This window comes from Sphaerodactylus townsendi, linkage group LG04 (assembly GCF_021028975.2).
Source record: "Sphaerodactylus townsendi isolate TG3544 linkage group LG04, MPM_Stown_v2.3, whole genome shotgun sequence".
NCBI lineage: Eukaryota > Metazoa > Chordata > Lepidosauria > Squamata > Sphaerodactylidae > Sphaerodactylus > Sphaerodactylus townsendi.
Window position 1 is genome coordinate 32,373,127 of NC_059428.1, and position 25,051 is coordinate 32,398,177.

The 25,051-nt window shown below is 43.9% G+C and overlaps 1 protein-coding gene across 1 annotated transcript; it reads right to left on the reverse strand.

Annotated features, from left to right (window-relative positions):
* Positions 1 to 4,924: 4,924 nt before the first annotated feature.
* Positions 4,925 to 13,281, reverse strand: HMGB1 (high mobility group box 1). The gene is made up of 5 exons (XM_048493636.1): positions 13,120 to 13,281; positions 8,914 to 9,074; positions 8,599 to 8,744; positions 8,078 to 8,252; positions 4,925 to 6,797 (listed from the first exon to the last, which is right to left on the reverse strand). Exons 2-5 carry the CDS (start codon positions 9,061 to 9,063, stop codon positions 6,615 to 6,617), a joined length of 654 nt encoding a protein of 217 aa, XP_048349593.1. The 5' UTR covers positions 9,064 to 9,074; positions 13,120 to 13,281; the 3' UTR covers positions 4,925 to 6,614.
* Positions 13,282 to 25,051: the final 11,770 nt, after the last annotated feature.

The following is a 25,051-nucleotide window of genomic DNA, read 5'->3' on the forward strand; positions in this document are numbered from 1 at the left end:
ACCTCTGACAGGCACCCCCAGAAATTTGCCCAAGAATCTTACTTCTGCATTGATTTTTTTCCATTGATGTCAATGGGGAATTTCTGGTGCAGCCTGTGGGGTGCACATTTATGAAGGCACAGTCACAGAACTTTCAGGGTATCTTCAGAAGACTGTCCTGATGACACCCCCCCCCCCCCAGTTTGGTGAAGATTGGTTCATGGAGGCTAAAGTTATGGACCCTCAAAGGGGCAGCCTCTATCTTCTATTAGCACCCATTGGAAACAATGGGGGATGGGGCACCCCTTTTGGGAGTCCATTAACTTTGCCCCCCTGAACCAAACTTCACCAAACTTGGGGGTGTTATCAGGACAGTCTCCTGAAGATACCCTGAAATTTTGGTGTCACTAGCTTTAAAAATGCTGTTTTTTTTTTGTGGGACCCAGCAGGCTTCATGTGCTGAAGCAATGATACCCTGAAATTTTGGTACCAATATCTCTAATAATACACCCCCTGCAGGTTGAAATGCGAAAAAACACCAAAAAAACCGCATCCGAGAATATCGGATGTTATCGCAAGTTCGGATCACGCAGAGTTCGGAGGGGGCGAGCTCGGGCCCTCGGCCCTCCAAGCGCCTCTGAACCGGCTCAGCTTGGCCTGATCCATGGATTAGGCCGAGCCGAACTGCCAAGCCTTGCTGCCTGTACTCTGCCTCTTGTCAACCCTGCTGCGTCCTCGGATGGATCTTTGTGGGGTGGCAGGACTAGCAGTCAGGGGTGCACGTGCACCTGGTTGACCCACTGATTTTGCCGCCCTCCCCTGAATGCCGCCACTGCTCGCCACCACCCACCCGCCCCCTGCATCTCATGCCCTTTCGCTGGTAAGGGGGGCGCCTAAGTTCAGCCGGCAGGGAGGGGGGAAGCCACAAGTCACTAGGGGAGGAGGACGGGGAGCTCCGCCTCCTTCCGCCACCCATGGGGGGCTTAAAACTCAGGTTTTGCCCAGGGCTCCAGTTTCAAACTCAGGTTTTGCCCAGGGCTCCAGTTTTCCTCGTTTCGCCCCTGTATGCAGCTGTTATGGTTTTAAGATTTTGTGATGTTTTTAATTGTATTAATTGTTGTATTGAGAACTGCCCAGAGCCCTTCGGGGGTGGGCAGTTTAGCAAATCTAAACGATAAATAAATAAATAAAATAAAGTTCAGTGTGATTAAGGATGCAGTGATATGCAATGGAGCAAAAAATTGTAACTTTAGCATGTATGCTGATGAGGGCCCAACTGGTGGAGGCTGAGAGGCAAACAGATAGTGGGAGTTATAGTGGGAAATTTAAAGAAAATGTTGGCTCAGTGTGCAGTAGGTACTTATTTTCAGTTTAGCAACCACAAGGGGCTGAAAACATATTGTACAGGACTGTAGCTGTTTAACTGTGTCATATGTCTTCAGCCCCTCATGGTAGACTGACTGCACAAGAGTCTTAAGGAATATAAGCCATGCTCTGCTCATTAAAGGAAGAAAGGGGTATAGAGCATTTCTACTGACAAAGTCCATGTACCCTTTAAGTGCAAGACACAATATTATTGCATGCAACAGACAAACGGTGCATTTATGACTCTCCTAATTATATACTACCTGATACACTGGCACTTGGCTCTTACCCCGGCACAAATTTTGATGCTTGAAAGTTCATTTCAGGACAAGTTTGGTTGCGGGTGAGAACTTCATGACAATACTCTAGAAAGGATATTGTTGACAAGTAGAAGGTGAATAGGCAGCACATTTAACCCTAATAATAGAATGAAGTTTCAATGAACATTTTCCTCTTAGAAAAAAATATAGCAAACTCCTCGAGGTTTTAGGGGAGGCATAAAAAAAAAAATCTCGGCTACATCCATTTCCCAGCAATTCTTTTAAGCTTATTCATCATTTCCTCATGCAATCTGCAATGAGCCCGCCTTCCATTGAGGTACCTGCTCAACGAGCCTTCATCCTCTGAAGCAAAATGGGTGGTTGAAAGGCACTTTTGTATTATTGACACCTGAAAATTTCGTCCCTGTTTGCCTGGTAGCAAGCCTATTAAAGTTTTGGAATCATTGTAATTGTTTTGTTGTGTTATTCTGGTTTACTATTTTTTTTTAAAAAAAAAACTGTGGTATTCTTGCTCCTGTCTTTTTGTCCTTTTCCTGCTGCCTGTTTCTGCAAAATCATTTTCAGTTGAATCTTGTCAATGTTCCTGTAAGCCACACGGCCACGCACTGTATTGGTGCTGTGCAGAGTGGCTGCTGGCAGGGGATGCTCTCCCAGGCAGCTTTGCTGCACAGTGGTAGCGAACTTCTGTGCAGTTCCCTCTAGATTTAGAGCAGGGGCATCCAACTCTGGCCCCCTAATTGGCCATGCTGGCAGGGGCTGATGGGAATCATAGTCCATGAACATCTAGGGCACCAGAGTTGGACACCCCTGACTTAGAGGGACTATTGACCTCGATACCAACTTTACTTGTTGGAAGCTACCTCAAGAGTTGCATTGTGACAGGTGTACAATAAATATTATTTGAAAAAATTATTAAAACATTTAAGTTCAGACATGAATAGAATTAAAATGCCTTAATTACATCCAAAAATAAAAGATCAGAACTTTTCCTGATGAGCTTCCTGCTGTTTATGTGTATATTTATATAATACCTAGCATCATTTTTCCAAGTATGCCTTGGTGATCAACCAGATAACGAGACAAAACTACACAGCTCGTTCCAACAGGAAGAATTGTACTTACCCTTGAAATAGTATGCACGATTGTCGAATCACACGCTGCCATTAAGAATCATACTAGATACAAGAAAAAAGTCCAATTCCATCTGAGCAATTAGAGCAAGTAATCAGAAAACTGATAGAATAGGTTGTGCCTGATTGCGGTAAGATGAACTCATTGCAGGACACTAGCCTATATTTTAGTAGTTTCAACAGCTGTACAAATTGCTGAATATAGGCCTCATTTCAGCAGTTTTCTCCAATCTGTTGGATGCTTCAAGAATAATTCCAATGGAAAAGTCATGCTGGGGCTGACAAACTCCTTTCCCTTCCCCCCTCACAACAAACACCCTGTGAGGTAGGTGGGGCTGAGAGAGCTCCGAAGAACTGTGACTAGCCCAAGGTCACCCAACTGGCGTGTGTTGGGAGTGCACAGGCTAATCTGAATTCCCCAGATAAGCCTCCACAGCTCAGGCGGCAGAGCGGGGCATCAAACCTGGTTCCTCCAGATTAGAGTGCACCTGCTCTTAACCACTACGCCACTGCTGCGCTTGGGATGCATGGAATCATGACATCCTCTTCATAATCCTTTCCTGAAAAATGTTCATGGGTTATCAGTTCTGAAGCTTTCCCCACCTGCGTTCCCACTACAAAATGACTATTAGTGTTAGAACAGGCTCAAGAAATCCCAAAGAGCAAGGAAACCTCGAAATACAGCACGTTATACATTACAAATGCTATACAAGTCAGGTAACAAATTACTTGTTTTTTGTTGCATCTGCCAATAACCCTGAAAGGCCACTCCTTTTGCCACTGCAAACTGAACACCAGGATTGAATGCCGTTTGCAACTGTCCAGTGTGGCTACTGAATGGCAAGGCAGTCCTAGTTCCTATTCCTTTCCATTTCCCAGCCACTATTCATCCACTCTGTAAGCTTCCACTTCTTTGACTTCTATTTATAGATCCACAACTTTATTTCGTTTCCAAAAATTAAAAAAAAAAACATTTAGGACATCATGAAGTAGATAAAAACAGGAAGAATGTGGCACCTGTGTGAAGATCCTGCTTCTCCTACTACTCCTTGAGCCAGCGTGGTGTAGTGGTTTAGGTGCAATCTAATCTGGAGAACCGGGTTTAACTCCCCGCTCTGCCACTTGAGCTGTGGAGGCTTATCTGGTGAATCAGATTAGCTTGTGTACTCCAACACATGCCAAGCTGGGTGACCTTGGGCTAGTCAAGAGTTCTTCGGAGGTCTTTCAGTCCCACCCACCTCACAGGGTGTTTGTTGTGGGGGGGGGGGGAAGGGAACTATAAGCCCCTTTGAGTCTCCTTACAGGAGAGAAAGGAGGGGGGAGATATAAATCCAAACTCTTCTTCTACATATGAAGCCAGTTAATAAATGAGCACCCTGGTTTTTTTAAGCCTTTGTAAGATACTGAGCTCTTCACTAAGCGCACTCAGCCCTTTTTGATATTTGTAAATCATATTCAAACTGTTTCCATTCCATATATCTATGACTTCCACTGCACACCTTATGTAGACTGTCACTAACTAGGTCAGAATGTGAACTGAGCCCAAGAGTTTAGGTGCTACATCTTATAGCTTTGTAACAAGTCACTCATCAAGCTAACTTCTTGAAGTATTAAAAATGTGCAATGTTTTGTCAGCAACAAAAAAAACTTACAATAAGTTGTGAGATGAACTCACCAATCCATACATATGCTTCTGGGGGGGAAAATCTCATCTAAAACATTTCAGAAACTGATGGAACTAATTCAGCTCTTCAGCTATCCAGATCTGGATGGTGCAACTTCATCTTCTTTAAATTCAAACGCATGCTGCCACTTATTCTCACGCTACAAGAATGTGATATGGCAAATATTTTGAAAATAAAAACCTTCTCAAAGAACTGATTTCTAGCTGAACTGCCAACTGAAGAATTCTCTTCTATGATACATTTCCAATGCTTACTAATCCTCAGAAATTAGGAAAGTTAACTTTTCAGCTGTCATATTTAATGAAAATCTTAGAATGCTTCATCTCCTTGAATGAGGCATGTTGGCTATTCTTGCACCACATGCTGATGTGACTTTTTCTTTTGAAAGAGTAATACATTTTTATAATGAAATTATATATTTGTTTGAAACATTAAAAGTGTATAGACAGAGTTAAGTGAATTCATTTCACTGAATATATAAAACCTCTGTAATTATTACTTTATTAGTATCAACCAGGATATCAGGTGTTCAGAATTCTCCTGAGGTTACATAAACCAATGCAAATTGAAGTAAGAATCTCAAAAGTCAAAATTGTATAACAAAACAATACTCCATCAAAAAAGTGTGTAAAATTACAAGAATGCTATCTTTAAACACTGGCACTTGAGAACCATAATTAACTAAAGAATTGTCAATCAATCCCCATATCAGTTTGCAGGTAAACATGGAAGAGTTAAAATTGCCAGCAGCGTTTACCAAATATGAAAAAAAATTAACTTTGGTTTTCAGAGCAACCTGTTCCATCAAATCAGAGATCACTGAATACCATGTTACATCTCACACCTATATGAAAGGGAGGAGTACTTTCCATACACCTATTTTTAACTTACAAAATGGGCAAACATCCAAAGCATGCTATAAAAGGCTAAAAGAAAAGAACCTCATTTTTGTTTGAAACACTATAAAGTTTTATAAATGGGCTAAAACTAGTAGGGCTAGGAAAACATGGATTTTTACAAATCAAACAATGGTACCACTTATAAAAAATGTGATCAAAGTAAAATCTTTTGCATGGGACATTTTATAGCATAAGACTTTCCTGGTAGTAAGCCCACAACTTATCACTTGACATGCCATCCTAAAAGGATTACGCTATTTTAGCATTTAACATTACCTGCTTAGAGCACACCCACCTGTGTGTAATTTAGGCATCTGCAGGTACGACTCATTCCCAGCCAATGGAGTCATACATGAAAATTCCTCACAGATCAAAATCAGAATATAATATTTCTCTTATTGGTCCTCCAAGAAGGCTGATTTGAATTTATTTCCCCCTGAAAGTTCCATGCCACAGAATTGAATTTTACGCTTATCAACCCTCCCAAGACTGGTAAATTTACACAACTCAGAAGAATATTGTACACAGCAAAAGCTGAGCAAATACAAACTGGCTAAAAAAAGGTGTATTTTAAGTGGTCTGTTACAATTGGAAAAAAAAATCTGCTTTGCATTATGCCTGTACATATTTCCTACCCTATCATGATTATGTAGGGTATGTAGAACACAGTTCTTGTATCAGTTACTTATATGAAGAGCAGAAACTGTAACTCTGACGTGATCCCAAAAGGGTGTAACAAAGGACAAGCTCTCCAAGAAAAAGGGAAGAAAGAAATAATGACTTTACAAGGGCACCTATTAAAAGGACAATACTAATAAAAAACTGCATTTACTTGAAAGCAATCAGAACGTCAACAGCTACAACTTTTTTTTCCATTTTGCAATTACAGAGTGGTATTTAGAAAACAGAACAGCTATTATTTTTGATGCAGAAACAACTGAAGATGAAGAACTACATCCCCATGGCATAACTAATTTGTGCTGTGCACCAACAAGAAACCTGCTTTAAACTTCCATGCCAATTTACAACCCCCATACTGTACTAGGCAAGGTCAGTGGCCATTAAGATACCACTAATAGGACAGGGCTACCTAGAGACACATTTGGTAGTGTGTTGACTATACAAAAAAAAAGAGAGAGCGATAGAGAGACACTGTACAGTTTAAAAACAAATCTTACACAGCCTTATGTTTCATTTTTTTTCTTTAAAAGGAGTGAGTTGTGTACAGGGGGGTTATATGCTTTTATAGACAAGAAAATCTGCTCTAGAAGAGGTTCATTCATCATCCTCTTCCTCTTCTTCCTCCTCCTCCTCCTCTTCTTCCTCCTCCTCTTCCTCCTCATCTTCATCTTCCTCATCATCATCATCTTCTTCCTTCTTTTTCTTGCTCTTCTCAGGCTTGGGAGCTACCTTTTTTGCTACATCAGGCTTTCCTTTAGCCCGGTAGGCATTCATATCCTTGGGGAAAGAGGAGAGGATTTGTTACACCCATGTGTTTGACTTAAGAATTTTTCAGATAAATGATAGCAGTGTAAAAAATATAGACACACACCCTCCAAAGAAATGAGTGCAACTCAAATTTGATGAAGTTATCCAAAATCTATACATAAGCAGTATGATCAGAGCGTACATCAATGTAGAAAATAGAATTCCAGCTAAATGCTTATTAAAAGGAGTTTCACAGAGTTCAATTAAAGAGGAGACAGTGCCACCTTCAGCCTGCAGTAAGTCTATCCTTTTGACTTTTATAGAAACTCAATATACTGAACTTCTAACTGCAAGCCAAGTAAAACTAGAATTGCTATTACTACTAATAACTACAAAATTTTAACATTTATTAGCACTTCACTGGATCTTTTCAATATACCGGCTTCCAAATGCTCTTACTTGGGAGGTATGTTTTATTCATGAGGCTCTTTTTAAAAACTAACTGCCCAATTCTGGGGTGTGTGTAAACGGAGTTATGAATGTGGCACAGGTTTGCATCGACATTGGTGCCCACCCCAGTGACATAAGGGGCAAACATACCAGTGGAAAAGGCATCCACGTCAGCAGGCAGGTGCTGTACAGCCCAACAGCACCCAAATCCCACGGCCTCACAGCTCTGCTGATATATGAGGTCCCTTCAACACAACAGGGGACAGGCCAAGGGAGTTCCCGAGGGTAGAGTCTGCTTCTACAAGCCTTTCAATTCAGACATTCCCCCCACCCCACCCTAAAGTGTGAGCTGTGGAGGGCCATCTGGGGAATTCAGATTAGCCCATGCACTCCAAAATACACCAGCTAGGTGACCTTGGGCTAGTCACAGTTCTTCTGAGCTCTCTCAGCCCCACCTACTTCACAGGGAGTTTGTTGTGGGGGTGGGGGGAAGGGAAAGGAGACTGTAAGCTCTTTGAGTCTCCTCACAGGAAAGAAAGGGGGGATATAAATCTAATTCTTTTTCTAAAGTGTGGTATAAGACCTTTTTTTTCCAAATCAGGGATTTTTCAGGTGGCCAGGGGATTTCTTGTATTTTAGACCCTCTGAAAGCCCTCTGGGGGCAGCACAGTGGTGGCATCCCTGGCTGCTACACGCTCTAGATGGGGCTGTCTATCTTCAGGCAATACAAAAGGGGATATGTATGGGGAAGGATACTGACAAAGCTAATATTCCAAACCTGAGGTTCCCTTCCCTTTTAACTGGAGTTTACCGATATGACACACATACTTGGAACAGCAAAAATGCTATTTACAGTTTACCTTTTCGTACTTCTCCTTCAGTTTGGAAGCCTTCTTTTCAAAGGGTTGTTTATCATCCGAGGAAGTGTTATTCCACATCTCCCCAAGTTTCTTTGCAACATCCCCAATAGAAAGACCAGGGTGTTCGCCTTTGATTTTTGGACGAAACTCAGAGCAGAACAAGAAAAATGCCGAACTGAAAAGAACATTATAAACATTTAACGTATAAAGGTTAAAGCCTTTATACACAGAATTTTCAGAAAGTGTTAGTAGTACTTTAGGCAGGGGTGTCCAACTCTGGCGCCTCAGATGGTCATGGACTACATTTTCCATCAGCCCCGGCAGGCATGGTCAATTGGCTTCGCCAGCAGGGGCTGATGGGAATTGTAGTCCATGAACATCTGAAACGCCAGTATGGGACATCCGACTTAGAGAAAAAAAGATGAATACAAATAAATTATAATAGAGAACAGACGCAGTGAAACGTAAACTTAACTGTTGCCTAATAGTGCAATATAGGATAGCCAGAGTAAATTACTCACGGAGGCCTCTTTGGTGCGTTTGGGTCCTTGAACCTCTTTTTTGTCTCTCCTTTAGGCGGTATATAATTTTTCATTTCTCTTTCATAACGAACCTTGTCACCTTTTGCCATATCTTCGAACTTTCCCTTTTCTTTAGCGGACATAGTCTACAAGAACAATTCCATATGAACTGTCAATTCAAGATTATACCCAGTTCCAAACAGGGATTTCAAACCTTATCTGTGAAGAAATATTGCGTCCCAACAAACCACAGCTTGTAAAGTAGCACTTTGGCTATTTATTACACTACTATTAAAAACACACATAACTGCTTACCCTCCACCTTTCTGAACACTTCTTTGAGAACTCTGAAAAATTCACAGAAGCATCTGGATGTTTCTTCTTGTGCTCTTCCCGGCAAGTTTGCACAAAGAAGGCATATGAGGACATTTTGCCTCTCGGCTTTTTAGGATCCCCTTTGCCCATATTGATGATACCTGAAAGACAGCAAAGGCTATGGATTTAATTTGGTTTTTATTTGTAAAACTATATAGTACTATACCAAAAATAGTTCAAACCAATATTCTGACTGTTTTCTTGGACAGCCAATTAGGCAAAGAAACATGAATATACCAATGATTGTAAATCCATAAAAGCATGGATCTTTAGCAAGCCGTTTGACAACCACTGTGCAATGTTTTACACCAGAAGGCAGAATTGAAAAATTAACTTCTAATAATTTGCTAACAGGGGACTGGGTCCAAAGATTACATTCTGGTACTAGTGGAACCTTCCACAGTTACTGAGCAAAGGACTCTTGGATCCACCAATGGTTATTAACATTTGCAAATGATGTAAATTAGGGAAGATGCTATTCTTCCCAGCAGTTCTATTTTCAAGGATTTAGTTATGCTGGTACTAGGTTTAAAACGATTAGTGTTATCTTCCTCCAAATGAAAGTTTTGCCCAAGTTTAATCCTATGAAGTTCAGTGAGACCTCCACAAAATTGACAGTACTTAGCAATCAATATTTCTAGCCACAAATATGCTAAAATGTGGAAATTGTCTTTTCCCTCCTTTAAATGCTGCAAAAATTACATTCTCCTTAGTTTATAATGTCAGCACACACCAAAAAATAATTCTGTATTACAGCAGCTCAGAGTGCATAAATTTGAACAGGTGGCAGGCAAAGTCAGCCTCAACAACACAGGCCACCTATTTGCCAATGAAAGGGGATGGATTTGTGGCCTCCCACAGGAGTTGGTGCTGTCAACACTGACTCACCATGCATCTACTATAGCAGGGGTAGGGAACCTGCGGCTCGAGAGCCGCATGCGGCTCTTCTGCCCTTGCACTGTGGCTCCACGAGCTGAGCCGCCGGCCCCATCCTTGCCCGCCATGGTCGGCTTCCCCTCTCGCCCGCCCCGTTGGAGCGGGGCGGGCGCTTTCCCGGAGGCCGGCGAGGCCGAGCCGCCGGCTTCATCCTTGCCTGCCCTGCAGGCAGCAGGGCGGGCGCATCCATGCGCTTCTCAGAATTAGAAGAGTAAAAGGTAAAAAAAACCAGATATACATAGTGTTATCTTTATTTTAAATGTCAAAAATTATTTGCGGCTCCAAGTGTTTTCTTTTCCCATGGAAAACGGGTCCAAATGGCTCTTTGAGTGTTAAAGGTTCCCTACCCCTGTACTATAGGAATGCACAAACCAACCTAATGAACCCAAGATCACTATGAATGCCCCCCTACCCATAGGTACTGGATCTGCAGTAATATCTATTCTTACACATGGACCACACACAGAAGCAAATTTACACTGCTAAATTGGAGTGTATAACTACCATCATGTTATTGTTTAGTTTATGATGGCATTTATGACAATGATCTACTTCACCTGATGAAACACATTGGCTACATTACCTCGGTTTCTAAGGTGCCACTAGTTTTAGACTCTGTCCAAAACAGGCTGATCAACATCACTCTTTTCGAGCTGTTTGTTAAGATAAAACTTTATTTTTGTCCTGTAGGTCTGGAGGGGATGGAACAGGGAATCAAGGGTATTCTAAAGTCTGACTAGACAGTGAACATGCTCACAAAACCAACTGCTATGTGCTAGTTAAAAATTGTGTGTGTAGGGGAGGGGGTTGAATTAGTTGGAGGAGAAAAAACAGCCCCCAATGCAGCTATTTTTTTCAAATTAAAATACTCCCCTGAATAGCTCAGAAGGCCAAATGTTGCATTGTTAAACTTGTGTCAAGATTCCATTTCTCAGGAAGAGCCTAAAAAAGTTGAGAGAATTCTTAACTATCTAAGAAATTGTTACTCTACCAAAGGTTGCACAACTTGATTAAGGAAGTGTGTACAGTTCTAGCTGGTATTGCCACAGAATGCAGAATTTCCTATCAAGTTTGGCATGTGGACAGAAAAAGATTTATGTTCTCTGACTAAACATGTCCGGTTTAAAGTTTCTGTCAAGTAAACAAGCCTTAAGTTCCAAATGTTCCTCATAGTTGCAGTGGAAGCAAGGGTCAGGGAGGAAGGCTGCCTCCCAGAACTGTAAGGATGCTTGGCTAACTTAATAATAGAAGAGAAGGGGGGAAATTAAAGGTTTACATTTTATAGCAAACTTTCACCCTGCCTTGGATCACCAATTTACAAAAATTCTTTAATTTGAAAAATTATTCAAAATGTAAGCCAAATGGAACTCGGGACTTTTTCAAGTCCAGTTGCCCAATCTATTTTTAAAAAAGTTAATCTACTAAGTATTATGTTTGAACAGCATTTTTAAAAACTGTAAAAGGGAAGGCACAAACAAGTATGATTCCCTCCTTTAAAAAACAGCTCTACTACTACTAATACAAAACACGTGTCAACCAGTGACTTTTCTAGCTGTTGGGGGGGGGGGGGTTATTTTAATGCTTCTTGAGGTTACTGGTGGCCACGAGTTAACTTGGTGTGAGAGACCTCTCGCTATCAGGCAGTTCTGAAACGCTTCCTCTACCAGGCGCGCTCTTGACAGTAAATCTATCCAAAGCCAGAGCCCTACAGAGTTGGGCTCTTTATCTGCTTTGCTGCGTATTTCATACACATCCCCCCCCCCGAAGGATTAGGGGGCGGAGGGGGAAGAAATCGCAAATGGCGCAGACTCCTGTGTAAGGTCACCGCCGGCAGCAGCGATTCTCCTTCCATTTTGTGCGCACGCCTTGCTGATGAGAGAAAGTCCCCTCGAAATGCGCGGGGCGGCTGCTCCGCGGCGGCGGAAGGGCCGTTCTTTGGGCGGCTGAGCGGCGTGCACGGCGAGGCGGCTGCACAGCCACGGCCATAGCGCTGCCCTTTAGACGGGGCTCAGCAGGCAGCGAGGCTGCTTCCTCGGAATGGCCGCTGCTACTCATAGAGAATATGGCTCCTTCCTTCCTTCCTTCCCTTTGTGCGTGTGTGTGTGAGTGTGTGTGTGTCGGTGCGCTCTGTACTCTGGCGCACAGACTCAGCCATTGCAGGCAATAGGAAAGGAAGGGGGGGGGGGAGAGGAGAGGTGGAAACAAGTCTCGTTTCTTCAAAAATAAAATCCCTCCTTGCACACACAAATGTACACGCATCCCCCCCTCCCACAGCCCTTCAGCCGCATGCCGGACCTTTAAACGGCAGCCCGTCTTAGCCCAGCGCGAGGCTGCCTGTCAACAGACATGAATCAGACTCCGACAGACATGGATAATGGCAGTCTTTATTGAAGCTCCGTGAGAGGCGAATAACCACTCTCCTCCACGGCCCCGTCTGAGGGACCCGCGCAGGGCTGAGTGGAAAAAAGTTCCCCTGAACTGCGCCCCCGCCCGCCCGCCCCCCCCCCCGCTTCGCGCTCCAGCCAGTCTCTCCTCGCCTTGTTTTCTCGCTCTCCACACGGCTCTTAGTCAGCCATGTTACAAGCGAGCGCAGCTCCCCGAGGTGATTTATCGCCCCGAGGCCAACAACGCCCTGAGAGTCCCCGTTCGGCAGCAGCCTCGCGGCGTCTCTCCCCCCCTCCCCTCCGCAAGACCCTCCCCGCCCCCACACCCCGGTTTCCCACCACCACCCCCGTCAGCCGCCGAGGCAGCAGCCCAGCCACGGCGGCGCGCCTGTGGAAGTCCGCCTCTTACCTAAAATGTAAGCGGCTTATTACACACTCGGCCCCGCCGCTTCTCCCCCCCCCCCCCCCGCCCAATAACACCCAGGCCGAACCGGATCAGTCTTTTATGCCCGTTTACACGGGGCTTATGAACACAACCCGGATCGCGAGGGTGGGGGGGATAGATATATTTGAGCAAATGAAGATCGGGCGCGGGGGGGAAGGGCTTTCCCGGTGTCTCTTCTCCCACTTCCCACAAGTCGTTAAGGTGTCGTCCCCCCCCCCTCAAAAACCAAGTCTCTGAGGAAAATGTACGCTTCGGACCCAGCCTTTGTGTGCCTGCGAGGGGCGAATCCTGTCCCTTCACGCCACCATCCACGCCGTCCGTCCCCCCGCTTCCAGGGCTGGCCTCATAAGTCATCTTGGGCAACCCTCGTGAAATACTCACCTCGTGCCTCACTCAGAATCTACGCTCACACGCCACACAAACGCACTCCACGCCGGCCACGGAAGCCGCCCGGGTCTCGTATGTAGTCCAATTCACTGCAATGGTGGTGAGCGGGATCGATACGCAGCCTCCTCACTCTCTCAGCGCTGGTAACATTACTCTCAACGCCGTCCTCTCCCTATTGGCTACCGCCAAGCCAGGAGCTTTGCTGATTGGTAGGGCGCCTTCCATTGTCCTTACCAGAGGAGGCTGCGGATTGGACGTGGCGGGAAACACGTCACTGGAGACAGAAAGGGCGCGCAAATATAAAACTGAGCGAAAGGGATATGGCTGAGGCGGGATGCACGGCTCTGAGGCTGAAACTAGCGCTGTGCTGCTGTGTATGAAGTGAACGGGCTCATAGGCAATCATATAACTCTCGACACAGGCTAAGGGAGGTTCACCGCCGTAATTACGCAGCCGTTCCTACCGACAAGTAAACATCTCCGTAGCCTTTAAAAAGGGCTCGAAACCACACCAACGCTGACCTAGTCTCTGTTGTTGAAGGCAGAATACCTATTAAATAATGATTTAGCTTAACTGTACCTAAGTCAGTTATAGATCTGAAACCCACATTAGGGGCTAAATAAACACATTTAATGCAACAATTCAGCAAGTAAAGAATTTTTAGAACAGTTAGTCCCATTTTCTGTATGAATAAATTGAGATGCATAGAAATAACATACAAGAAGGCTACTGTACACTAAATGCACTCTTGCTGTCAGTCCTGGGTTTCAATGTTTTTTACACACACTACAATAGCACCTCAACAAAAATCACAATGAAGTAAACTATAAGCATAATATAATTTGCACAGAACACAATTTAATGTAGTAAACTATAAGCATAATATAATTTGCACAGAACACAGAATTTAATGTCTGATTTGGCAGTGATTACATACATACTTTATATATATACATATAATCTATATATAATCAACAACTCTTTTAAATGATAGAATAAATTATGTTGATCTCTGAACTGTTAATGAATAATTACATGTTTATATAATTTTATCTAGCTATAATGTTAGCTAGATAAAACTCCTCAGCACACATAGTAAACCCAACCCAAGGAGAAAGCTTTTCAGGGTAGCCCTTCTCTGGACATTGTTTTAAAAAATACGGTGCACATAATTTTGATGTGGGAAACACCAAACTCATCTCACGCTGGAGTGTTGTGTAGTTTCCGGGCTGTATGGCCGTGTTCTAGCAGCATTTTCTCCTGACATTTCACCTGCATCTGTGGCTGGTATCTTCAGAGGATCTGATGGTAGTAAAGCAAGTGGAGTATATATACCTGTGGAGTGTCCAGGGTGGGAGAAAGAACCATTCACCTGTTAACAAGTGTAAAAGGTGCAATTAGCAAGCTTGATTTGCATATGTTGGGTGGGATCCACTCATTAAGCATGTGAGTAATTAATTGCTATCTTCATAGTTACAGAGAAAGTACACCCAAGGAAAGCTTTATTTAGTAATGATACTGCTAGAACTAAAATGACTAAATGGAAACTACTATATTTTTGTCACTGGAAAAGTAAAAAATGTTAGGAAACAAAGAAATTAAGAAAAAAGGACAATTTATCACAAGATAGTTTTGACTCAAAGCATGCCACGGCACTCAGTTTGCAAAGCCTGAGTAAGACTGTTAATGAGAGGATGTTTTGGCAGTCACTGATTCATAAGTCAAAAGCGACTTGACGGCACATAATGCATTTGAACAGACCCTCCATTCTTGTCTCTGCCCCCCCCCCCTTTGCCAAGTGTAAAATCAGGTTCTTTGGGGAAGGCCAAAGCTATCAGATGAGGGAGCAGGTCTATTTGTGGCCTTTAGCAAAGCCAAGCATAACACAACTCTCAGTTTTAAAGAAGTGGGGGGGGGGTGGCACAAGAGAATAGCCCATCCTCTTGCCTTCCGGCTCATTCCACTCCAGCTGTTTCAGTTCTTGCAGAGCTTCAGCAGAGCACAAGTTGGGGGGGGGGAATAGGAAAGAGGGGTGCATCAGGCATTCTAAACCGTTAATGGTCATCAGCCCTGGAAATTCTTATTCCCCATCTGTTTAGAACATGCCTTAACTCCCCACCACCACCAATATTTTTATGCCCAAAGTCTGCCATGGCCACTGTCAAAGTGTGGTCCTTGAAAGGAGTGGAGGCAGGGATACAAGACACTGAAATGTTCTGCAGGTGGAAAGGTGGAGAATGTCTCCACCAGGGAAGGAGAGAGATTAGCAAAACCAAGGGGTGTGTGCCACTGCATAGAACTTGACATATTTGAATACATCCTCAGGAACCTTTAGCTTCCTCTCTTTGCTCACCACAGTCTTGCCCAATTAACAGCCACAGCTTCTGCATTACCAAGAGCTCCGACTCCACTCTAGGGCCCGGAGCACCTGCCCCTCTAGATCAGGCCCTGGCAACTAGACTCTTGAGCAGTTCAAAAACTCTGGCAGGAACTGTTAATACTGTTTGTAAAAGCATTTCTAAGAGCCTATGTTTATGTTCTATTTAGAGACAGAATACTGTCAAAACAGAATGCCTGCTAGGGTAACCATCTGCTTTCTGATGATATAAATTCATTCTTACATTTAACTGTATTCCTAAACACATTTACTCAGACATACATCCCACTGTGTTCAAGAATGTCCATCAAATAGAAGTAGACACATTTAGTTCATAAAAACAAGGCATTTTGAAATGATCTTTTATTTGCCATCAGAATTTTCGTTCTACTGCAATTATTGTCTTACTGAAAAAGCAAAATACAGTTAACCTGCAACCATGGGGAACTGTGGTTGACACTTAGCTAAACAATTTCTGGTCCTTCACAGCATGAAAAGCATGAAGAGTAGGCTGAGGTGGAGCAGGCAAAGGGTGCTGCTAGTTATGAGCACAGTTGATCAGTAGCAACTGTTTGGCACAGTTGATCAGTAGCATGGGAGATAGCAGTGTGGCTGACCTGGACAGACCAGGGTAGCCTGATCTTGTCAGATCTCAGAAGCTAAGCAGGGGTGACCCTGCTTTGATGGGACACCTCAAAGGAATATCAAGGAACTGACATGAAGGTAGGCAATAGCAAACCATCTCTGTTAGTCTCTTGCCTTGAAAATCCCACACGTGTTGCCATTTCAGATGTGGCTTCACAGCAAAAAGATGGGGGCTGCCTCCCATGTGTTCAGGCACGGTGGGCGGCATGTTCTAGTGATGGACAGAACATACTTCCCATTGACTCCCCATTTTATCAATCAGCTTTGTGGCAGAAGGGTTTAAAGGACTAGGACACATTCTTGCCCTTTAAATCCCTGCTCGTCACACAACTGATCAGTGGCAAGGGGGCAAAATGCAAAGGATTCTGACCATAGACACTCTCCACAGGCCAGTGACACTCACAGAAGAATACAATGCCTACCCAGGACCCAGTAGATCTCAATACTTATTGACCAGTCTTCAACCTTCCATTCTCGAACAGCGTGGTGACTGGACAACTCCAAGTTTTCCTGGATGAAGCAAATTGTTTAAATACTTTCCAACCTGGGATTAGGCCTGGTTATGTGGCTGAAACAGCCTTGGTTGGCCCAGTGGCCCAGCCTTGGTTGTCCACCAGAAGATGGACAGAGAGGAGGGACAGAGAGATGGACGGTTGATTCTCTTGGACCCCTCAACAGCTTTTGACACCATTAATCAATGCACCATTCTGGACTGGTAGGCACTGTTCTGCAATGCTTCTGGTCCTATATAGAAAGCAGGTTTCAGAAGATGGTGCTGACAAACTGCTGCTTAGCCCTTTGGCTTTTGGCATCCCATAAGGTTCCATCTTGTCCCCTATGCTCTTTAACTTCTAAATGAAACCGCTGGCTGAAGTCATCTGGAGATCTGGGTTAGACTGTAGCCAATATGCAAATGCACTCAATCCCAGTGCCCACGGGGACAGGGAGGTCAAATGACCCCAGGTACAATGGCGAGGGGATACAAAATCGCCTCCCACCCACCTTCTCCAAGGGGGAGGAGCCTAAAGAAAGAGCTAGCCCAGGGGTAGGGAACCTGCGGCTCTCCAGATGTTCAGGAACTACAATTCCCATCAGCCTCTGTCAGCATGGCCAATTGGCCCTGCTGGTAGGGGCTGATGGGAATTGTAGTTCCTGAACATCTGGAGAGCCGCAGGTTCCCTACCCGAGCTAGCCTGCTGCCAGGAACTGACCTGCTGCTGTGGCACCTGTCCAAGCTGCTTCCTTCCCTCTTCAGGCTCTCAGGGGCGGGGCAACTTGGACAGGTGCTGTGGCTACAGGCTGGCTCTTGGGGCGGCCGTTGCAGCGCCCTGCCCCCCTGGCCTGCAGGGAGGCCTGGGGTGGGGCTCAGTGGCGTGCAGCCCAGGAGCCAGCCTACCATTGCAGTGCCCATTCGAGCCGCCCCTGACCCCAAGCCCCACCCCTGGGTATAGGGGTGGTGGTGCCTGGAGAAAGTGTTTTTTTCCGGCAACTATTTCCCCCTGGTATGCCTCTGCTCAATCCTATCTCACAGTTCCAACTGATCTCAGGGAGGCTGTAGAAACCTTAAACTGATACCTGAAGACATTTTTGCAGTGGTTCTGGTCTAATAAACTGAAGCTTAATCCAAACAAGATGGAAGAATTACTGGTGGACAGAAGATTTGCACTAGTTCTGGATAGGATTTCGCTCCCCTTGAAGGAACAGTTCCATAGTCTGACAGTGCTTCTGTACCCAGGTCTAGTGCTAGATAAGCAGGTAGCAGCTGTGACCAGGAGTGACTTTTGCCAATTTTGTTTGGTTGGCCAGCTGAGGTCTTTCCTGGGCAGGAAAAATCTAGCTACTGTGGTGCTTGCTTGTTTACCTTTAGACTAGATTACTGCAGTGCATTCTAAGTGGAGCTGCCCTTGGAAACTTCCAGGCCCTACATAGTTTAGGACCACCAGAATTGAAGGATTGCTAAATCCCTTATGAACCTGCTCAACTACTACAGCAATCTGGAGACCCTGCTTCAAAATAGGCAGGCAGCATCCTCAAAGATGGCCTTCTCTATCATGGTGCTCACTCCTCAAGGAGTTTTGCCCACCACTTTTGTTGCCATGATCTGCCAGAGTTGAAGAATTTTTTTGTGTGTTTTGCATTCCCTCAGTGATCCCTCCATCCTAACCAATGTTTCAATTGCTGTTTTCATGGTCAGTATGTATTTTAACTCTTTTTAATTGTTTCAATAGTGTGTGTTTTGGGGAAGGCTGATTTTAAGTTTTAAAAATGTGATTGTAACATGTATATTTGAAATTGTTGCCAGCCTTGGTGTCCCTTCTGATGACCGAAAGGCAGAATATAAATTCTGTAAATAAAACAAGACTTTTCAGAACTCTAGGGATTGCTGAAGCAAACTCTTCTGGTATTTCCCAGTTTTCATTTAGGCTCAATTCTTGGGTGATGTGGACCACCATGACGGCACAACAGAGGTTTTCTTATGAGATAGCAATAAGACGCCAGATATCTAAAATGATCAGCAAATAATACACGAATCATTGGAAATGTTGCATTCTTTCAATCTCTGGTGAGCTATCATTACAGCCGTTATGTTTTATAAATCCTCCAAAGGCTGTGGCTAATTCTCCCAAATTTGAAAATAGTGTATTGGACATAGAATTTGCACGCTAGAATTTTCTATATGAACGATTTATTGAAATTTGGAAAAAAAACAGGTGATATCATGACACTTTTTTTTTCAAAGCAGAGAAATGTTCTTTACCAATCTGACCTTTTTTCCATGCATCTGTTCACTGCTCACAAGTTGCATATGAAGCATGGGCCTTCTCATTCTCCCCATATACCTCATGAGTTCAAATCAAACCACATCAGACCTCATGTAGCACACCATTTCCACCATCCCTTTTGTCAGCAAGGTATTTTAGTTTCTCCACTAACTACCATAGAGATTAACATTTGACACAGATCTTTCTCAAATTTTAAGGTAATTCCTTATCATTATGAAGATAACCTGTTGATCTTATCTCTTGGCTTTTCACCCTTCTTTGACATGTGTTAGTCTGCTGTAGAAAAGGAGGAGGAGCTGGGACATCAGTAATATATATATCCAAAAGTCCGAGAGTATCTTGAGGTGACTAGATCTGTATAGCACAGTGATAGTGAACCTTTCCGAGACCGAGTGCCCAAATTGCAGCCCAAAATCCACTTATTTATTGCAAAGTGCCAACACGGCAATTTAACTTGAATACTGAGGTTTTAGTTTAGAAAAAACGGTTGGCTCCGAGGCGTGCGTTACTCAGGAGTAAGCTTGGTGGTAGTCGGTGGATTTGCTTTGAAGCAACCGTGCAACTCTTCCAACAGGTGAATCACAACCCTAGGAGGGTTTACTCAGAAGCAAGCCCCATTGCCAGCAACCGAGCTTACTCCTAGGTAAAGGATCATGTTTTAGTTCTTCGCATGAAAATCAGTGAGGTTTAACAGCGTTTAACAGGGTTACCTACACTGCTTCCCCAAAACTAGGTCTTAGGTTTAATGCTAATAATCAAGCCCAGTGGCCCAGGCCAGCCGATATGGGGTGGGGGGTGGGGGACACTCTGTTTGCGAGTGCCCACAGAGAGGGCTCTGAGTGCCACCTCTGGCACCCGTGCCATAGGTTCGCCACCACTGGTATAGCATCTTTTAAACAACATTATTTTGACCTGAAACGTGTGGTTATGATATTGAACCCTATTTTGTACATAACAGGAATGTAAGGTTTGGTGCATAGATTTGACCTGAGCTCCCAACTGAGGCAGAATAACGTAAGACACCTTCAGTGACATTGTGTGTTTTTTTTCTTCCCATTAATTCTTCAAATGCCTCATCTATTTGAGAAGGTCAGAGACTTTATATGGGAGAACACCTGCTTAAATTTTTTGTCTCATTCAATAGCTTTGGTAGATCGGAGGCATGCATACCTTCTTAAAGCAATAGTTGCAGCCAGATTTCTAGCTGTATAATTTGATACGAGCACAGCTATATTTATTTGTTGTCTAGATAATTCCATCCTTTTTAATTTTGAGACTACTGTCTTCTATTCTGGAATAATCATTCTCAAAGAAACTGATAGCTAGTCATAATAGCCTGACAATTAGTTATCTTTAAAGGTCAGTGCTGATGAAAAGTACTTTCCTTTCTCATGAAATTCAATTTTCTCCTCTCTCCCTCAACTAAGGCCAAGTGAGCTGCATTCACTCTCCTGTAGGGCTTCTATAACTACTGATGGAAGCATAAAATTTAAAGACTACCATTTGGCTAGTTTTATACATAGCTTCAATTTTACACGCAGAGTGTGGAACTGAAGCAGATTTCAGCCATCCTCTCCGAGACATTTAGTAGTCCTTGCAAAGTTAGAAATGCTTCTAGTCCTAAATATTCATAGTTTAGAACTCTAAAGAGTGGATCAGATTCTATCAGCGTTTGTTCTATTCCAGGGATTCTTCCAACCCAGTTAATTCTTCATTGCACTGTTTTAAGTTTTCACTAGCGGGTACTAGGTTAAGATCTCCTGGTGAATTGCCACTTGGATGCAGTGGTATCTCCTACTTGGGCAACAACATCTCACTGTTTTCTGGTTCAGAATTGATGTTATGTGGCACATTGTGCTGACTCTTCAATTGGTAAAATCTTGCTCTTTTCTGAGAGTTATTAGTCTCTAATGGTTCTGAATGCAAGATTACTATGTTATGACTCCTGCCAGAATCCTTGGCCTAAATGTTGCCAGGATGAGTGGGTGTTTTATAGCTACGGGAAGATCCATCCTTACCATTCAGCACAGACTCACAATCCTAGCCGTATCCACATCTGGCACACAAGGCAGGGAGCTACAGATGGAAAAATAATCCCCACTGGTATTGGAATCTTATTCCCCAGTAATAGTATCTTTGCACACATTTGTGATCACATTCACTTCTGGTGAGTGGCTTTTCCTCTTGGCTTTGTTTTTAACTGGCGGTTTTGACCAACTTAGATTTAAAAAAATTCTGTTCTGCTCATGCAACTAGAAATGCCTACCTGAGGTCAGAATTATCACAATAGAGACTGAATGCACCTTCCCTCAAAGGTAATTTGTTTCTGGCCATCAGTTGGGAGTACTGCTTCTGGGGCAGCTTTAAGTTTCATTGCTCTGTCATGCTTTAGATGTGAAATGCATGCATTTCTAGATATCAAGTCCTTTGCTCAGATAAATAAGGCAGGGGGAATGATAGCCTGTGGTACTCTGCATCCACAAGCCACACAATTCTTTAAAAGGGCCTTTTGAGGAAGGTGTTCAATGAATGGGTCACACAATAGAATGCAGCAAAGGAACTCTAGCACATTTGCTTTTCATAGTAGCAAAGACTAAACAGAGAGAATATAGTGCCACTCCTTCCTCCTCATGCAATACCTAGGCACGGAAAGATGTTAGAAGAGAGATGGTGAACACTTTGTGCTGTGAAAACCTTGGGCGTACACATTTGCAGTTTGCATACACGACTTGGTAGTAAGGGCTGTTCAACAGTGGAATGAGCTACTTCAGAGTGTGGTGAAGTCTCCTTTGGAGGTTTTTAAACAGAGGCACGATGGCCATCTGTCAGGAGTGCTTTGATTGTGTGTTCCTGCACTGCAGGGGGTTGGACTTGATGGCTCTTGGGGTCTCTTCCAACTCAATGATTCTATGTCTGTTGTCTACCATTATGTTCGGTATTTCATAGAGAAATTTTTGTTCTGATATTTATGTAGTGTTATTGCAGTTTTAATTAATCTGATCAAAGGTGTTTGTAACCATCCTGGAGCTTTATGGGAAAGTGGAGAGAAACTGCAGCTTAATGGTAGAGTAGATGTTTGGGGTGCTGTGTGGTTTCCGGGCTGTATGGCCGTGTTCTAGCAGCGTTTTCTCCTGACGTTTCGCCTGCATCTGTGGCTGGCATGTTTTATATGCAAATGGTCCCAGGTTCAATTCCTAGTAAAAATATCAGGCAGTCGGGGATGAGAGAGGCTTCTGCTAAGATCCTGGACAGATGCTGCCAGTCACAGTAGCCAATGCTGACCTTGATCTGACAGTAGAATGAATTTTCTCCAGTTAATGTGTGTTTAAGTGGCATAGAAATATTGAAATTAATAAGAAAGTATGGAACATAGAAGTTCAGCAAATGGAGAACAAAGGTCATCCGGAATATCTCATTCCATCAAAAGTGAAAGCCTAGCAACTACAATACTGGCTCACTTTCACATATTACGACAAGTACACAATTTGCAAGCATTCACTGGTATTTCCCCAAACACTTAAACATACCTGTTGAAACCAATGTATAGGAGAGCAGAGCGACCAAGAAGTCTTGTTTGAAATATGACATGTTTTGCCTCCTTTCTCCTTCCTGTTCAAATGTTAAATGTTAAATTAAACTAAAGGACATGTGTTGCTTGGTCAACATAACAGGACAAGGCCCAATCTATCATACTCTGAATTCAGACTGACAGCTAACTACAAAGTCATGCTGGATGTGAATGATTCTGTCTACCAGGAAGGTACACATGCCTTATCTGTAAATCCAGAGACAGTCAGATCTTATCTGAAACTTTTCATTCAGAAGCACTTTGCATATATAACAGTAGTGGCTTTCTTCCTAGTAGGGCAAATATGCTTTTAATGCTTTGTGAAGAAATCTTTTCCAAGGAGGGAGGGTAGGAGAGAGGGTAGGAGAGAGGCAGATAGTTATGTATAGAACTCCACTAGTTAAATTTCTGTATGCCAAACATACAAATTGTACACACATACTTCTAAATGTGTGTTCTGCCTGTGGTTAAATCTGCGGATAGGGTGCACACTCACCCCAAACAGATCTTTCTAAAAATCTGGGGACACCCCTAGGTCTGCAGAAAAAATTGATTTTTAAAAAATGGTGTGTGTGTTAAATTTCACCCCATTACTGCAGCCTGTTGGTGTCAGAAGTGCTGCCAGGGAGCCATGCTGGGCCTAGTGATTCCTCCTGCCAGGGCTCTAGCCCAATGTTTTGAGAGAAACACAGCAAGAAAGTGCAGGGGAGGCATCTGGGACTTTTTGAGAAACAGAGGCCCCTTCCGCACATGCAAAATAATGCGTTTTCAAACCACTTTCACAACTGTTTGCAAGTGGATTTTGCTATTCCGCACAGCTTTAAAGAGCACTGAAAGCAGTTTGAAAGTGCATTATTCTGCATGTGCGGAATGAGCCAGAGTGAGTGCAGGGAAGCACTAACACACGTGGGGGGTAGGTGGGCATCAGAATGCTGATGAGAGAGAAAGTCTGAGAAGGGAGGGGGGAGCCTTTGCACCCTTGAGAAAGAGGGCGAGCCTCTGCCCACCCATCTCCACAGCTTGTGAGTCTCAACTGGTCTAGATACCCTAACAGCCAAATTGACTAAATTAGCAAAATCTGCGGATACTAAAATCCAGTGACTGGAGCTGCAAACAGGCAAGGCAGATCCTCCTATAAACCTGAAAATGGCCCCAGGGTTGCAAAAATAATAATACACCAGCGGGTTTAAATAACTCAAAAATAATAAAAGATGATCATGCAGCTTTAAGCAACAGAGTCCCTCAGAGGCCACTGCTAGGCAACCACAGATTTCAGGCATGGTAAAAGGCAGGGGGAGAGGGCAGGGTATATGCTGGCCTTTGAAGGAGGACTCATTGTCTTGATTAGGATTGCCAGCTCCAGATTGGGAAATTCCTGGAGATTCTGTGGTGGAGTCTGGGAAAGGAGTAGTTGAATATTATGCCACAGAATCCACTCTCCAAAACAGTTATTTTCTTCAGGGGGACCCATCTCTGTCACTTGGAGTTCAGTTATAATTTTGGGAGATCTCCAGATCCCACCTGGTGATTGGCAACCCTGGGCCTGGAAGCAACCTCTAGGTAACTTGATACTACCCTACTTGCATGACTTAACTAGACCTGGCTCCTTGCTATATTTAAACAGCAGGCACTCAATGATAACAGTGTGATATGACAGTTACAGCTTCAAAGTAGGATCTGGGAGACTCAGGATCCAATCCCCATCTTCCTGTGAAAGCTCACTGGGTGATTTTGGATCTGTCACACAGTGGAGGAATATGCAGTATAAATGAAGTAAATTAATAAACGTAGCTGAAGATGGGAGGAAGGTGAATGTGCTGACATTGTGAATGGCTGACATGCAAGTGAATGGCTGACATTGGCTGACAAAGAAAAAAATGAGGCGAGGAAAGGTAAGAGGATATGGGAGTTGCCAGGAGAGTAGAAAGAATAGTGTGGAGGGGAGGATGCAGGGGAAAGTGAGGTGCCACCTCACAGGTCCTTGAGGGTTCCCCACCATGCCCATGGACCTGGCTCAGAGACTGGCACCACACAACTGGGCCACAGTTCTCTTAGACAGAGGATGCCAGGGGGAGGGGGGAGAAGGAAAGCTGAAGACAGAGGGGCTGATAAGGGTAGGTTGGGTGTTGGGTGGGAGGGAAAGTGAGTTGCCAACTCCTGGTTATGAAATACCTGGAGATTTTGGGGATACAGCCCAGAGAATGTAGGGTTTGAGAAAGGGAGGGACCTCAGAGATATATCATGCCTTGGCCTCCAGACTCCAAAACAGCCATTTCCACCAGGGGAACTAGGGTTGCCAACCTCTAGGTGGGGACTGGCGGTCACCTGGGATTACAACTGCTCTCCAGAAGACAGCAATCAGTTTCCCTGGAGAAAACAGATGTTTTGGTGGGTGGAGTCTCTGGCATTACACCCTGCTGAGATCACTTCCATCCCCAGATCTTCTCTCCTAAGGCTCTGCACCCAAATCTCTAGGAATTTGCCAACCTGGAGCTGGCAACCCTAAGGAGAAATTGATCTCTGTAGTTGGGAGATCTGTTGTGATTACAGGCA

What these genes read in the sequence shown, in the direction of transcription:
- HMGB1 (XM_048493636.1), bottom strand. Translation starts at nt 9,063, where the DNA reads ATGGGCAAAGGGGATCCTAAAAAGCCGAGAGGCAAAATGTCCTCATAT. An exon ending in AGTGTTCAGAAAGGTGGAGG is followed by an intron (nt 8,745 to 8,913) that starts GTAAGCAGTTAT and finishes TTGTTCTTGTAG; the next exon opens with ACTATGTCCGCTAAAGAAAA. An exon ending in TGAAGGAGAAGTACGAAAAG is followed by an intron (nt 6,798 to 8,077) that starts GTAAACTGTAAA and finishes TCTTTCCCCAAG; the next exon opens with GATATGAATGCCTACCGGGC.